This window comes from Charadrius vociferus, unplaced genomic scaffold (assembly GCF_000708025.1).
Source record: "Charadrius vociferus isolate BGI_N301 unplaced genomic scaffold, ASM70802v2 scaffold564, whole genome shotgun sequence".
NCBI classification, from domain to species: domain Eukaryota; kingdom Metazoa; phylum Chordata; class Aves; order Charadriiformes; family Charadriidae; genus Charadrius; species Charadrius vociferus.
The window spans coordinates 226,649-242,037 of NW_009647940.1; the positions used below are offsets into that span (position 1 = coordinate 226,649).

The 15,389-nt window shown below is 58.4% G+C and overlaps 1 protein-coding gene across 1 annotated transcript in view; it reads right to left on the minus strand.

The window, feature by feature from the left end:
- Positions 1-6,432: 6,432 nt before the first annotated feature.
- The window catches only part of ANKRD33 (ankyrin repeat domain 33), a 43,194-nt gene continuing 34,237 nt past the window's right edge, over positions 6,433-15,389 (minus strand). The window contains exons 2-6 of the mRNA XM_009883201.1: positions 11,067-11,140; positions 9,823-10,227; positions 9,394-9,523; positions 8,079-8,219; positions 6,433-7,211 (exon numbers count right to left, since the gene is read on the minus strand). Coding sequence (XP_009881503.1) covers positions 6,433-7,211; positions 8,079-8,219; positions 9,394-9,523; positions 9,823-10,227; positions 11,067-11,140 — 1,529 coding nt within the window. The remainder of the gene's footprint in view (positions 7,212-8,078; positions 8,220-9,393; positions 9,524-9,822; positions 10,228-11,066; positions 11,141-15,389) is intronic.

Genomic DNA, 15,389 nt, shown 5'->3' on the forward strand with positions numbered 1-15,389 from the left:
CCTCCTCAGCTCATTCTTTGCGGTTCCCGACATAAACACGCCAAAGTCTCCGTTTCCTGGAATTGAAGGAGCCCTGCCCAGGGCCGCCGGGACAGGAATCAAGATTGTTTAGATTCTGGCCTTGATGGGGAAACGAAGTCACACAAGCCCGGCCCTCGAGAGCACGCACGTATGTGGCTGACCCAGGCAGGCTCCAGCTGTGGCGTAAAACGGGCTTTTCGTCCCCAAAATAGCTCACTTGGTTGTTGCTCGTCAGGAGGAAACCGTGACCGGGTCCCGGGGCTGCAGGGCAGGAGCGGGGTCTGGTCCTGGGTGCCCCATCCCAGGAGCGATGCTTGGGCTGATCTCTGGCTGAAGCAGTAGCCGGTCCCTCAGCTGGCCCAGGATCAGGTTTGTTTTAAAAAATAAACTCCCCTGGAGGGGGGCTGCTGCTCCCAAAGCCTCTGGGATGCTCCCAGGCACAGCGCTTCTCCTTGCAATCCTGAGAGCTACAAAACACATCTCTTTCAAAGGGAAGTGGAGATTCCCAGGTGGTGAATTCCCTCCGCGGGGGCACTTCCATAAAATCCCAAGCCTTTAAGTAGGCTGTGGGATGTTTGCCATGAAACACAAAATGGTCAGAGCCTCGCCTAAAACTTTGCTGCACACGCAATGACATCGCACGGATCTTCGGTGCTAACAGAGAGTAAACCTTAACCCAGAGCTGTCCTCAGCATCCTGCGGGAGAAATATCCTGGGTGTCTCTGTAATGGGTCAAACCAGCCCTCGTGTCCCCATCCCTGTCCCCATCCTCCCTCCATTCCCTCTCACACGGGAGCTGCAGTACACACACCCGCCGGAGCGTCTTTCCCAGCCTGGCTGGGGGTGATGGCAAGTCATGGTGCCATGTTGCATCCTTCCGTCCCTTGGGATTTGTAGCAGCATCAGGAAAAGGGAAAAAAACCCCAACTGAAACCTCTCGGATGGGGCACGGGCACTGGCAGAAGCATCTGGGAGTGACAGGCAGCCGTGCCACAGCACGGGCCGGGGGGGTCCAGAGCAAGACCCAGCCCCGGGGAAGGGGAATTTCCCTGTGACCCTGCAGAAAGAAAAGCGAAGGCGCGGCTGGGGGGAGACAGTGGGAGGCTGGGGACGGGGATGGCTGGGCACAGTCCTCGGGGACATGGGGGATGGCTGGAGGATCCCTTGCTCTTACTGGGGCAGCTCGGCAGAGCTTCGCAATCCCGGCGCTTCTGCCCTCCCCTGCGGTTTCTGCTGCTTCTAGGGGTTTTGGCCACAGGATGTGGCTCGTGACTCAGTTCACCTGTGTCGCCTTTTTTGCAGGGAGCCAGACACAGTGGAGACCCTCGTGCCTCCCAGCCAGGCAGTGCCGGTGCCAGTGCCGGTGCCAGCCGGGGGCAAGCAGGGTGAGCTGGCCACCGACGTAACAGGCTGCAGGTACGAAGGGCTGGATGGACACCACATCGGGGTCGGCAAGAGCTCTGCCGTGGAATCCCAAGGCTTCAGCATGGTTTCAGTCAATGGAAGGTGGTTTTCCTCCCCGCTCCCCACAGCTGCAGGGTGGTCACATGCAGCAAAGCTGCTTGTGCCCTCTGGACCCTCTGGTGCAGCCGGCGCAGGAGGGATGGATGCATCACTCAGCTCAGGGACCTGCATGGGTGGGCTGCACTGCCCCGGACCCTCTCGTGCCGATGGGCATCTCTGTACCATAAATGAGGAACGCAAAGAGAGTGGCAAACCCAGCTCATATCCATGTTAATCTCTTGGCGAGGCAGGAAAGCGCGGCCAGTGTCACACGCGGAGTCATGCAGAGCAGGGACGAGGGGAGCAGGGATCCTTGCAGCAGGGTTGGAATGCTGGTGGCGGGGCAGAGCTCCCACAGCACCAGCTTTGCTTTAGGCACTTTGACCTGAAAACGGAACCTCCATAGCGGCCGTTTGTCTCTTCTTTGTCCGCCCTTCCACTGAGGGACCTGGGTTTTGGCTTTGCACAAAGGGCACGTCGAGGTGGCGCGTCCTGCGGCGTCGCTGCTGTCTGTGCCCCACCGCCCTCTCTCCAGCCCCCGGCTGGTGGAGCTGTCAACTTTCCCTCATTTTACTCGTGTCTTTTCAAAATACACCCAAATTCTCCATGTCCCATGTCAGCTCTGAGCTTTTGGTAGCAGCCACGTATTATTTCAGCTCTTTAACAAGGACCTGGGGAAGAATCCTGCTAATACTGCACTAGTGTAAATCCAGATTTATTCTCCCAGCTCCGCCAGAGCCCCTATTCCAGCCTCCGCTAACCCTGACGTCAACATCGGTGTCCCACTGAACGTGAAGGAAATGGGGCCAAATCCTGATTTCGGCTGCAGTGGGGTAAATCAGGAGGGAAGCACTGAGCTTGGTGCAGCCCCAGACCCCACAAGCGCGTGGCGCTTCCCCACTCACCTACAGCATCCGCGTCCCACGGGTAACCGCAGCACTGCCTGCCTCCAGTGGGGCTCTCCTGGCCGCAGTCCTGAGCTCGGAGGGGGCGTGAGCAGCTCAGCCGGGGCAGCTCTGCTCCGTGCCGTGCACCCTGGCTTGGAGGAGCTTCATGGGTCTGCTCCCCTCCCGCTGCCCATCCCGGCACCGCAGGAGCTCCCGCGGCCGCAGCGTCACCCGTCCCGGCAGGGGAATGTCTCTATCCCTGTCCCGGACCTGGGGGCTTGGTTCAGTGGCCCCGTTGTCCGAACGCAGCCACTTGGCAAGCGTTCTGCGGTCTGAATGTGGGAGAAGTCAAAAAAATGTTTCTTATTACTGCCTCTTCCTGCCTGGCTTCTCTCCACCACTCCCAGCTAATAAAGCATTTCCTATTGCTGAGCACACATCCACGGCCAGCCTCCCTTCCTCCCGCACACCGGGCCCCAGCTCCATCCTGGTTGCTCTCCCTCAGCCCGTTCCTCCCACCCCTGTCCTTCAACTGGCCGCTTTCCCTCCCTGGTTTCCCGGCTTTCAAGGCAAACCCAAGCCATTGGTGGGGGAACGTCGATCATGTCTCCTTTCCCGAGCATCTAAATACCTTTGGCAGAAGTGCAGCCGGTTGCTTTGATGGTGTTGGGGGTGAGAATGGTATGGAGAGATGCTGCGGGAATGACCTTGATGTGCTTGGCCATCCCTCCTGCTCCAGCGTCCCGCCCTCACGGGGATGGGAGCACCATGGCAGAGCCAAGGGGCTCCCCGATTATTTAATGTTGGCCACAACATCCCAGCGGGACTTTTGGGGTACTGAGCTGGAGGGCAGGGGAAGTTTTCTTCCCCAGTGTGTAACATGGCATTGGGGGTTGCTGCCGAATTGTCACCGCCTCAGGGATGCACTGCCCCGATGGTGGGCATGGAGCAGGGCTGGGGTGGGCCAAGAGGGTTTGCTCGGTGCCTCCTGCCGGCACGGCTCCACTGTCCCCCACCACAGCCCTTGAGATGCCGTGGCAGCAGGCGCTGGGACGTGGACAGCGGGGCTGTTCCCACGGGGGGAGGCTGGGCACTTCCCGCTCCCCCGGGACACGTGGGGCCGCCAGGGCTGTGGGCAGCGGAAGTGTCGCTTCCCCTTTTGCCGCTTTGGGGTCGTTTTCTTTCAGCCACCCCACTCTGGGCAGCTTCGCACTCCTCCCGTCCCCCTCCTCTCCCTCCAGCGCCTTTCCAAGCCCCATCTCTGCTTTTCTCCCAGCTGCTCCCCCCCAGCACAGTGGCCTGCTCCCATTGGCAGGTGGAGGCAGCAGGCAGCATTTTTCCTAACGAAGTCACAGGGCTGGATTTACCTCTCTGTTCCCCATTGCATCACCAACCCCAATTGCACCATGAACCCAACCAGCACCTGGAGCCTCCCCATGCCGGGGGAGCAGAGCGCGGCTGCGAAGCTTTGAGGTCTTGCCAGCCGCCTCTCCCCTGCTATCATCCATGATCTAGGAAGTTTAAACAAACAAAAGCACAAAACCAGGATAAAACATGAAGGACCTTCACGCATGACCTTGCCCGCGCTGGGGCTGGGAGGTTTGCGGAGCCGGCGCAGGGGAAACGGGCAGTTTCCATCAGATAGGAGCCGCCCGGGAGGAAGCCGGTGCCTGCAGATGCCTTATCACCATGACCATCTTTGCTCTGGCGCGCAGGTCTCGGTGATCTGACTGGTGATCGGCCCCTCCTGAAGTTATTCCTGGATGGCTCCTGTGTCCCAGCTGCCTTCCCCGGGTGCAGGCACATGGCGGGCACTGGCACCCCACTTTTATGGCTGCTGGCAGGAGTTTCCCTGGGTAGCCGAGGGCAGCTGATGGCTCTCCAACGAGCGCTGATGCCCGCTGCTTCCGTCCCTGAACTTTCATCTTCCAAATGGGGCAGCTCCATATTTTTAACAATAGTCATCACTGGGGGGACAAACACTTGTTTAAAAACTTCTAAAAGCTACTAAGTCCTACTCCTGGGAGACTCAAAGGGCAGGGGTGGGGGGGAGCCCTGGGCTGGGCGGTGGTTCTGGCACTGCTGCCATAGGAAAGCAAATTAATCCACAGAGGTACATTAATGAACGTATCAAACCCACCCCAGTCTCTCTTAGCCGCAGGAAGGGCGATCCCTGCCCCACTCCACACTTGCGCCAGTGCCAGCCCCCATTTGGGGCAGCTGGGTTGAATCAGCGGGGATGGGCACCCGCCTCAGTGCTGGCCTAAACGCGGTTCACCGGCAGCACCGCGAATCGTGGTCCTGCGCTGGCCCTGCCCACCACGGCGCAACCTCCTGCCACCCCCTCGAAGAGAAAGCCAGACTTTCTGTCATCGTTTGGGCACTCATTGCTGTGCACTGTGACTTCATCCCGCAGAAGGGCACCGGCACCCCTGGACTGTGGTCGCACCCCCCCATGGGTGCATCCAGCCACCCCTCGGGGTTTCACCGAGCTGTCCTTGCAGAGGCAGAGGGGGACGAGGGGCCGGTGGGAGCCCGGCTCTCCCTTCCCCCTGCATGGCAGGAGCCGGGCTGGCGCAGTGTGTGTAAAGGCTCATCCATGTGCCGTCCGCCCCCGGCTCATCTGTGAGCCGCCGCCGGGAGCTGGCGAAGGAGGGCAGCCACGTGCCGGGGAGCCCAACACGAGCCAAAGGCTGGAGGGGAACAGACGGGGAGGTTGCAGCTCCTTCCCGATGACCATCCTTCCCCACCTGCTCGCCACTCGGCCCAAACCTCCCCGTCCCCCCAAAAGGTGGCCCCTCAGCCTAAAAGTGGGGACTGGGTCTTTTGTCCCCATAAAGAAGGGGGCAGTGAAGGGATGGGGCTCTGTTCTGGGCTACATGCCTGGCCAAGGGTTATTTATCACCTGGATAACTAGTGCTTCGAGTGGCTCTTGCTGCCCTTGAGGGTCAAACCCCGGGTGCTTGGGTGCTGCAGAAGCCAGCGCCGCTGCTCAGGGCAGCTGGCACCCAGGTTCACCTTCCTACGCCCCGGGATGGAGCCGGATTTAAGAGGAGCTTGAAATACAGGGAGCGTAAGCTGGTTGCTGCTGCAGCACATCCAGTGTGTGCCAGCACCCAACAAAAGGGCAGCTGCATGGCTCCCTGGGGGAGTGGGTCCCGGGGGGCTGCAAGGGCGCAGGTGAGGGGTGCCGTGGCTCCATGCGGGCCCAGGCTGGAGCTCCTGGAGGCCAGTTTTTCTTGGGAAAAGGGACCTCTGGGTCCTGTGCTGGGGAAGGTTGGAGCTCAAAAGCTGCCTCCTCTCTGACCATCCCCTCTCTGGAGGGCGGCTGAGCTGTTGGCAGCCTGGGATGGAGCCCATGAGCACCCCAGGTTTGGATTCCAGTCTGGCACCCAGCTCCTGTTAACCCTCCTGCAGTGTGGAGATGCTTCTCCACACTGAGCCTTCGTTTGTCCTCCTGCAACCCAGGAATACAGAGGAGTGGGGAAGTTAATGTCACCGAGGGGGTGATGGGGTGGACAGGGGAAGCTGACAGCAAGGGGGAAGTGTTCCTGCCAGCCCAACAACCAGCCCTGCGCTTTACTCATTAAGACAATCCTGTTAACATGGCAACCACTTCCATTTTAATTTACACGGCTGCATTCCGCCACGTGCTGCAAGATCAAGATCTCAGGGAAGATCAAAGAGGCAAAAAAATAAAAAGAAAAAAGAAGAGAAAAGAGCTGCTTAAGCCACAGACCTGCTCCCTGGCAGAGCCAGAGTCTGGTCCAGGGCAGGGTCTCAGCACATCGGAGCCCAGCACGACCAGAGCTGGGTCTGGGCAGCTGAGGGCGAGGGGTCGGGCAGGGGGTCAGGGACCCGGGACCACAGGGGATGGGGCATCTCTGCTGGGTATGTCCCCAGCATCCTCCTCCCTCAGGCATCACCATCCCACTGGGAAAGGAAATCACCCCTGTGCCAAAAAAGCAAGCAGGTTCAAGGGGGCAGTCGGGACCTCGCCCCCACCCTGACACCTCCTGCCTTAGCATCTCTTCCCCCTTTTCTTCTTTTTCTCCTCACTCTCTGCCTCCTTGGCCGCTCTCTTCTCCTCCTTCAGCTCCTTGTACCTCCACTTGGGAGGCTGCAGCAGGTTCTTGTCCCCCCCACGCTGCCTCCGCTCCTTCGAGCGGGCCGGTGGGAAGGAGGCTTTGCTCACTTTGATTTTCGGGATGGGCTCTCCGGGGAAAATGCTGTTCCTGCACCGCAGCCGCAGGGGCAGGAAGCTCAGGAGGCCCCTGTCCGGCCGGCGCGGCGGCAGGAGTCGGATCTCCGACATGGCTTGGCCATTGCAAGAGGATGCACCAGTGCCGGGGCATGAGGTATGTTCTGGCTCAGCATCTGGATCTGGCATGTGCTGCCCAAGGATCTCTGGCACGGACAGCCTGTGCTTGCCCACCTCAGGGGGGCTGTCAGGGCAGATGGTTTGGCAAGCAGTGGCCACGAAAGGGCTGGCGAGGGAGGTGGTCATCCTCACCATGTGGTCCATCATGCCATCCTCCTCGGGATCGTGGGGGAAGTTGAAGGTGAACATTGATCGGATCTTGTCTGACAGCCTCTTGCCCCTGGTTTTGGGGCTCAGAGCCTTGGCTCCCAGCTCGGCCAGGGCTGGCCACTCGGGCCGGTACCGAGTGCTAAACTGCTCGGCCCGCGGGTGCTGCAGGAGGCTTCGGATCCGCACGGTTGTCTCGAAGCGGCCAGTGAAGGCTGCCCACTCCCTGGCTGTCTTCCCCTTGACGGGATCCACCGCTTGTAAGTCTGCTCCTGGAGACACCAGGATGCGGAGAGCATCACTACAGCGTCCCACCCCGGAGCAAAGGGTCCAAGCACAGGGTGAGCAGCAATACCATCCCTTCCCAAAAAATCCCAGAATATCCCCAGGGAGATGCAAGGTCCTGCACATGGGTTGGGGCAATCCCAAGCACAAATCCAGGCTGAGAATGGATTGAGAGCAGCCCTGAGAAGGACCTGGGGGTGCTGATTGATGAGAAGCTCAACATGAGCTGTCAATGCACGGTTGCAGCCCAGAAGGCCAACCGTATCCCGGGCTGCATCAGAAGTGTGGCCAGCAGGGCAAGGGAGGGGATTCTGTCCCTCTGCTCTGCTCTGCTGAGACCCCACCTGGAGTACTGCCTCCAGCTCTGGGGCCACCAACATCAGAAGTACATGGACCTGTTAGAACAGGGCCAGAGGAGGCCACAGAGATGATCAAAGGGAGCACCTCTCCTATGAGGACAGGCTGGGAGAGTTGGGAGAAGAGAAGGCTCAGGGGTGACCTTATAGTGCCATTCCAGTCCCTAAAGGGGCTACAGGAGAGCTGGGGAGGGACTTTTCACAAGGGCATGTAGTGATAGGACGAGGGGGAATGGCTTCAAACTGGAAGAAGGGAGATTTAGATCAGATATTAGGAAGAAATTGTTGAGTGTGAGGGCGGTGAGCCCCTGGCGCAGGTTGCGCCGAGAAGCTGTGGCTGCCCCATCCCTGGAGGTGTTCAAGGCCAGGTTGGACGGGGCTTGGAGCAACCTGGGCTGGTGGGAGGTGTCACTGCTTAGGTCAGTAGGGAGAACGAGATGAGCTTTAAGGTCCCTTTCCAACCTAAACCATTCTATGATTCTATGATTCTATGCTCACCAGCCATGAGCAGGGCGGCCACACAGTCCTGCCGCCCCTGCACTGCAGCCTTCATCAGCGCTGTCAGGCCTCGAGGGTCCCGCTTGTCCACCTCGAGCCCAGGGTAGTAGTTGAGGAGGTAGTTGACGATGGTGATGTGTCCTTAACAGCCAAGAGAAGCTGCGTTAGAGTTTCAACAGTTAACAAGTGGCAACTGCTGATGCCTGTTGGAGAAAAAGTATTTCGCAACTGCATCTCATGAGGACAAAAATGCAGAAACTTGGAGGGATCAGGACTGAAAATGTTTGGGTTTATTTTGTTTTGGGTTTGGCTGTGCAGGGAACAGCACTGGCGCACCAGCTGCTTCAGCAGAGAATGCAGGAAAGAGTCCAAAAATGAAAAACAAATCATCAATTCCAGCAAGGATAAAGTGGGGATAAAAGGTGATCCCCACTTTGAGACCTTCTCCTTACCCCCGCGGTTAATCAGGGCAGAGGGAGTCGGACTCTCTGTCATAGCAAGAAAAACCATCGTGACAAAAAAAAACCCTACACGTGGCGTTTGCTAGCTTGGACCTTGTGTGCAGGTAAATCACTGCAGCTCACGGGGCTTTTTCGGAGCACATGGGGTGGCTCTGGCTCAGCTCCACTGCTTGATACGACTGCTCAGGTGGGACGTGTTGCAAGACAACATTGCTTGTAGGAATCTCCATTTTTGTATCACCTACTCAGTTTTAAAATGGTGCTAAGATGAAGCACACATTTAGATGGGGAGGGTCATGCCACTTGGGACCCTCATCTTTCTCGATGGCACATAGGACCCCCTCTGCTGGGAGGACAGGCTGAGAGAGTTGGGGGTGTTCAGCCTGGAGAAGAGAAGGTGAAAAAGGGGAGACCTCAGAGCCCCTTCCAGTGCCTAAAGGGGCTCCAGGAGAGCTGGGGAGGGACTCTGGATCAGGGAGGGGAGCAATAGGATGAGGGGGAATGGTTTAACACTGAAAGAGGGGAGATTTAGCTGAGATATGAAGCAGAAATTGTTGCCTGTGAGGGTGGTGAGCCCCTGGCACAGGTTGCCCCGAGAAGCTGTGGCTGCCCCATCCCTGGAGGTGTTCAAGGCCACGTTGGACGGGGCTTGGAGCAAACTGGGCTGGTGGGAGGTGTCCCTGTCCAGGGCAGAAGGGGGAACTGGATGGCCTTTAAGACCCTTTCCAACCTAAACCTTTCTGTGATTTTGTAATTTTAGGGATTTTGGAGGGGAAGCACAGGGGAAGCATCACATTGCTTCTCGAGGGGTCTTGTGGGGGCGGCCCCATGCTGAGGCTGAGCACGGTGCTTACCTGCCTGGGCAGCCATCATGAGGGCCGTGTTCCCGTCCTTGTCCTGCTGGTTGATATTTATGTAGGGGCACTTCTGCAGCAGGGGCACGATGTCCACGAAGCCCTTGTAGCAGGCGACCATCAGCCCGTTCTGGAGAGGGGGCAGCACTCAGTGCCGGGTCTGGCACTGCACCATCCTCCCCACTGCGGTGCTCCCCATGGCCCCCCTACTTCTCCCCCCCACCCCAAACCAGACAGGCTCAGTATGGGAGGACAGACAAGGTTCTGCCCCAAGGACTGGATCAGTCCCAGGAGACCCATCCCTTCAAAGCCAACCCACCCTGGACTCCCCTTCCTGCTCCACCTGCTTTAGCAACTACCACTCTTCAGATCTGCCTGTTCCCAGGAAATCCTCTTTCTGCTCCACAGGGTGCCCACCCAGCCACTCACCCTCCCGTTGATGTCCAGCTCCGTGGCCTCACTCCGGGTCACCCCATGCTCCAGCCTCTCCCGCAGCAGCTTGGCATCATTCCTGGCACAGCACTGGTAGAGGCTGAGGTCCCTGGCACCACCAGCCCCCGGGGAGGGCTCATAGCAAGGGTAAACGGAGTCATCAGAGAAGATGCTGCTGGTGTCCGAGGGCTCCTCCTCCTCCTCCTCCTCCTCCTCATAGTGCAGCTCCGGGTCAGAGGGATCCAGGCTGGAAGCGGGGGCTGCTGCATGTTCTCCTCCACTGCAGGCATCTGTCATCCGGCCCGGCCCGGGGCAGGGAGCCCAGCTTGGCCCCGAGCCCTGCCGGGGGCCAGGAGCCTCTCCTGGGAGGATGAGGGGACACTCCGGACTGTTCACTCCCCCCTGTGTAGACACAGAGTGGGCGTGGGAACCGTGTGGGCTCTGACATCCCTCATCCCACCGGGAAGCCTCGGCTGGCTCCCAGCTGCTGGCACAGCCCATGAGTCCCATTTCCATCCTCTGCCCCATGCAAACTCTTGCACCTGGGTTTGGGTGCTGCGAAACCCCAGGTGGAGAGCAGCTCCCCACAGCACTCTCCCCAGCTCAGAGTGCAGAAAACTGGGGGACATCCTGGGAGTTTGAAAGGGGGATAAATGTCCCATGGTCGAGGTGTTAAAACCAGGTGGGTGGGGAGATTGGGAATGTCTCCAGGGCAGTAGGGATGCTGATCAGGGCACTGAACGCAGCTGGGCTGCTGTGCCAAGCGCCAGCAGGAAGGACACATCTCCATCCCTCCCCACAGCACACGGCTGGGGTCGGAGCGCTTCCCACAGTGCCCTCCCCACTGAAGTGGTGCACATCAAAGCAGCAGCAAAGACCTTTCCTAGTAGCAGAACCAGAGCAGTGTACAAAGAGAAGGGTTAAAGCCGGCACCTTACGACCAAGCAGTGGGAGAGGAGAGGCCGGAGCAGCTCTCAGCTCCCCAGGGAGCCCCTTAAACCGCGCGACACAGGGCAACCCGCAGCCCTGGTACAGGAGCTCTGGGACAGGGATGGACTGGCTGCAGCCTGGCAGCAGAAATTAAACCATTTTGCTTCTAAGTAGAAGCCAACCATTAATTGATTGGTACTGTGAAGGGAAGAAAGCCTTTGCAATTTTGTTAAACTGTCCCACCCCTCTTAGACCTCCCAAAGCAGGCTCTGGGGATGAGGGATGGTCTTCTTGCTGTACCCTGAGCTTACCTGGGGCTGCTCAGACTTTCCCCGCGGGTCCCTCTTCGGCTGGGCAGCATCACGGCTCCAACCAGGAAGGAAAACTTTGCAAGAGGACAGCGGAAAATCACTCCTACTCTTTGCAGTGAGAAAGAGATTTCTGCTCTGGCTCTGAGGTGGCCTTCGGGCACCAAAGCTGTGACAACCTGCACGTTGACATGGGCTCAGCTAGCCAAGATAACTTAATTTAAACTGTTGCTTAAAATGGCTCCATTCATCCTGAGCGGGATCAGAGCTGCTTGGGCAGGATTTAGCATCTTTAGCTGAGGAGCTGCTGGGAGTCCTGGGCTGTATTTTTATACCTGTCTCACCTCAGTAAGACACTGCTGCCTGAGCAGTCCCCATCAGCTCAGCTACCCAAAAAAAACCCCCCCGCCCCTTCCAGATCCCTTTATACGCAGGTGAATTTCCTCATCAGATAAACCTAGAGAACTGCTGCTTCGGCCAAGGGCACAGATACCCATAACTGTGCGGGTGCATTAAATAAACTCTGCAACCTCCCCCTTGAGAGGTGCCTTGGAGCCTCCAGCCCACCTCCTCTGGCCACGTGATTCCCAAACCCTCTGGGCGCTGGTGAGCTCAGGGTAGCCTTAGTCAGGAGCTCCAAAACCAGTTTCCTGAATTCAATGTGAAACCTGACTGGTCTCTTATCTTCATCTTTAAGGATTTTTATTTTGAATTTTTTTGGTTGGTTGCTTTTTACATGTTTTCCGAGGTACAGGGGCCAGCTGTCCTGTGGGATCTGGAAAAGGGCACGTTCAGTCCCCGGATCAGCTATTTTCATGGCAAAAAGTCATGAGTTTGGTCCCAAAGCAGATCATGGGAGGCCACATTCTCCATTTAAAGCAGCCGTTAAGGCAGAGTCCCAAAGGTCACTTTTCTTCCATCCTTCAACATGGAAATATGGAGCAGATGAAGGATCCCAGATGTTTCTTCTGTGCTGGGTGCATCCTGCCAGGATGTGTGAGCTGAGGATGCTGATGCTGAATGCTGTGGAGCAGGAGCTGGGCTCTGTGCCTTCAGTGTCCTCCTGGACCCTGGTGTCACCCCGGTCATGTCCATCCCTGCCAGGGGCCAGGACCTGCTCCGAGCACTTTGGCACCGCGTGAAGGCTGCCAGCCCCCTTGGGTCTGCTCCACCTGGGAAAGCCCCCAAAGCTGGTGAATGCTGCAGGGGAACATCCGCAGTGCTGGATCCCCCGTTGCAGCACCAAGAACTAACCCTGGCCCCTCATTTGGGGACTGAGCCTTCTGCTCCCGCTGCATCAGTTGGATGGCACGGCCAGCACGGTGTCACTCCGGCGTGACACCTCCTACCCCATAGCCATCCTCCTGCGCTGCCGTATCTTGGGAGAGGACTGGGAGCAGATTTAGGGCTTAGGGAGTTATCTGGGGAGCTCTGTGCCGTAATCTGCCGCCTGCGGCAAGCAGGAGGCTCTGAGCCAGTTGCGTAAGGACGAGCTCCGGGGTGCCACGGGCACAGCCTTGCCCGTTTGCCGGTGCCTTTGGTGGGGGCAGGAGTTTCCCGCAGCGCCGTGCGGTCCCCTTCGCTGCACCGCAGCCTTGGGGTGGCCGGGCCACGGAAGGGACAGGCAGGATGGCACCGGGGAATATTTCTCGCAGAGCTTTTTGCTGCTGATGGGGCTTTGCAAAGCCTTCGGCTGCCACAAGGGGATGCCGGAGGCCGCGGGAGGAGGCTGAGCCGCGGCTGCCCGGGTGTGTCCCGGCCCTGCTCGCCGCCTCCAGCGCTCCCGGGTCCAACCACCGGGCTGGACACGCTCCTGCGGCTGCTGAGAGGGCAGCGGGCAGGCTGGGCTTAGGTTTAATTTTTTTTTTTTTTTAATTAGTGGTATTTATTTTTTTAAGAAGTTTGTATGTAGACGTCTCGGTATCCTCCCAGATGCCATCGCATCCTTCCAGATGTGAAGGCATCCTCCCAGATGTCATAACTTCCTTCCAGAGCTGATGGCATCCTCCCAGCCATCATGGCCTCCTCCCAGACGTCACAGCATCCTTCCAGATGTGATGGCATGCTCCCAGATGTCACGGCATCCTCCCAGACATCATAGCATCCTTCCAGATGTGACAGCATCCTCCCAGCCATCGTGGCATCCTCCCACACATCATTGCATCCTCCCAGATCTCATAGCATCTTCCCAGATGTGATGGCATCCTCCCAGATGTGATGGTATCCTCTCAGGTTTCACTGTACGTACCTGAGCCTCACTGCCTGGGAAGCTGTCCCTTAAGGACATCCTGGACAGAGGGAGGGGATGAGGCACAGCTTGGAGGTAAATAACCCAGCTGACATGTGGAAACAGTTGTGGGGAGAAGGATGCCCCTGCCCAGCACATCAGAGCCAGCTGCTTCACTGCGGGGATGCTCTGCTCAGAGCAGCTCCTCCAGCAGCAGAGCATCACCCACTCTCCTGGTGAACCTACACACACTAAATCACAGCTGACGCTCAGGAGCATCCATGCAGGTGGCAGGGCTGGGAAGGGGCTGGAGGACAGCTCTGATCTTTCACCCCTTGCCCAGAGTTTGGCTGGGAGCGCCGAGCCTGGTGGTCTGGCCCAGGTCACTTATCCCTCACTGCCTGGTCATCTCCATCACAAAACCAGGGCGCAATAACTCAGCATGGAAGGGAAGTGGAGGGCGTTGATTTAAACCCATGGATGGGCTCTCCTAACCCTGGCCCTCCTTGCCGCGGTCAGGGCCGGGTCACTGCCGAGTGCAGCTCCTGCCTTGCGCGCAGGAGAGGGCTGCGGGGACCCAGTAACACACTTCGCAGCATGGCCACATCCAGCCCTGCTGCCTCTGTGCTCGAGTGATGCCCAGGGAAGGAGCTGAGCAGCAGGGAAAGGGCCGGGTGCTGCCACCACTGTCTGCGGGAGGGTGAGGAGGTGTCTGGTGTGTCACCACCCTGCTCCCAACCTGGTTGTAAATCAGCGGCGGGTGTCACCGTACGAGATGACAAGGCCAGCCCTTTGCAGAGGGCCGGCAGCCGGTGCAAACCTGGGGTCAAGCCATGATTTACACCGCTGTGGCTATGTGAGTGTGGTAGCCGTGCCGGCAGGCAGCTGTTACTGCTGCGGTTCCCGTGGATGCAGCAAAACCTGGTGCACCCAGGAGTTGGCTGGGGGTTGGTGGGGGCAGCAGCAGGGTTTGCATGGGAAGTGTGATCCAAGGGTTTCTCTACCATGGTGCCAAATTCCACCCTCTGCCTTCCCCACTGGCTGCCTGGTCGGAGACCAAACCATCTGACTTCATGGCTGCCTGCATCCCTTTTCCGTACCCAAAACACTGCAGAAGGGGGATTGCCTCCCGCGGCGGGTCCTGCTGTGCTGAGGAATGTCACCCCCTGCCACCGGCGAGGACAAAGCAGTCCATGCATCCGTCACACTCTGCTGACTGCCTTGAGGACCTGCTGCCTGCGGGGCTCGGGGCTGCAGGGACAATATCCCCTTGTCTTGTGCCTGCCTGGTATGGTGCCAGGACATGCCGGGAGGTGACGCACGTTGAGCGCGGGAGCAGCACGCCTGCCCGCTCCAGCACGTGCTCAAAACCAGGGGATTTCACTGGGATTTACCTTGAATACACATTAAGACCATAAACTGCTTTATCCGTGGCGGCGGGCAGGCTCTCCGGCAGGGGTGTTATCTCCTGCCTCCTGGTCCAAAGCAAGCAGGCAGCGCTATGGGACACAGGCTAACAAGGGTTGCAAGGAAAAGTTATCTTTGGCAGTAAAAAAAAGACAAAATAAAATGGAAATCCGGATTTTGTTCCCTTATTTTACACAGAGTTCCACAAAGCCAGTGCAGGCAGAGGGGGACCCAGCCCTGGCACAGCCTGGCTTTCCTGCCGGAAAAGGCAATTAAGGACTTCAGCACATTTGTTATAAGCAATTTCTTTCTCCTTTCTTCTCCCGTAACAGCAGCATCAGGTCAAAGGGTTTTTAAGAGGCTTTTGCATTACAGTTCTGCCATTTGCCTTTTTTTTTTTTTTTGAGGCCAGCTTGAGGCCAGCACCATTAACAGCCCCAGCCCAAACCAGAGAAGAGCCGCTGGATGGATGGAGGGTGTCCATGGGCAGCACTGTGCAGGATCGGGCCCTGGGGACCAGGTTCTCACACCAGCCCTGTGTGTGGCCAGACACGGCTCCTCAGTGCTGCTGGTTACCCATCGGCAAAGCCCACGCAAGTCTCAACACACAGGGGCTGGTGAGATGCTGCAGCCACTGCCGTGGCTCCCCGAAACCGCAGCTGAGGCTCCATCCACTCCTGTCCCCCCCTGTC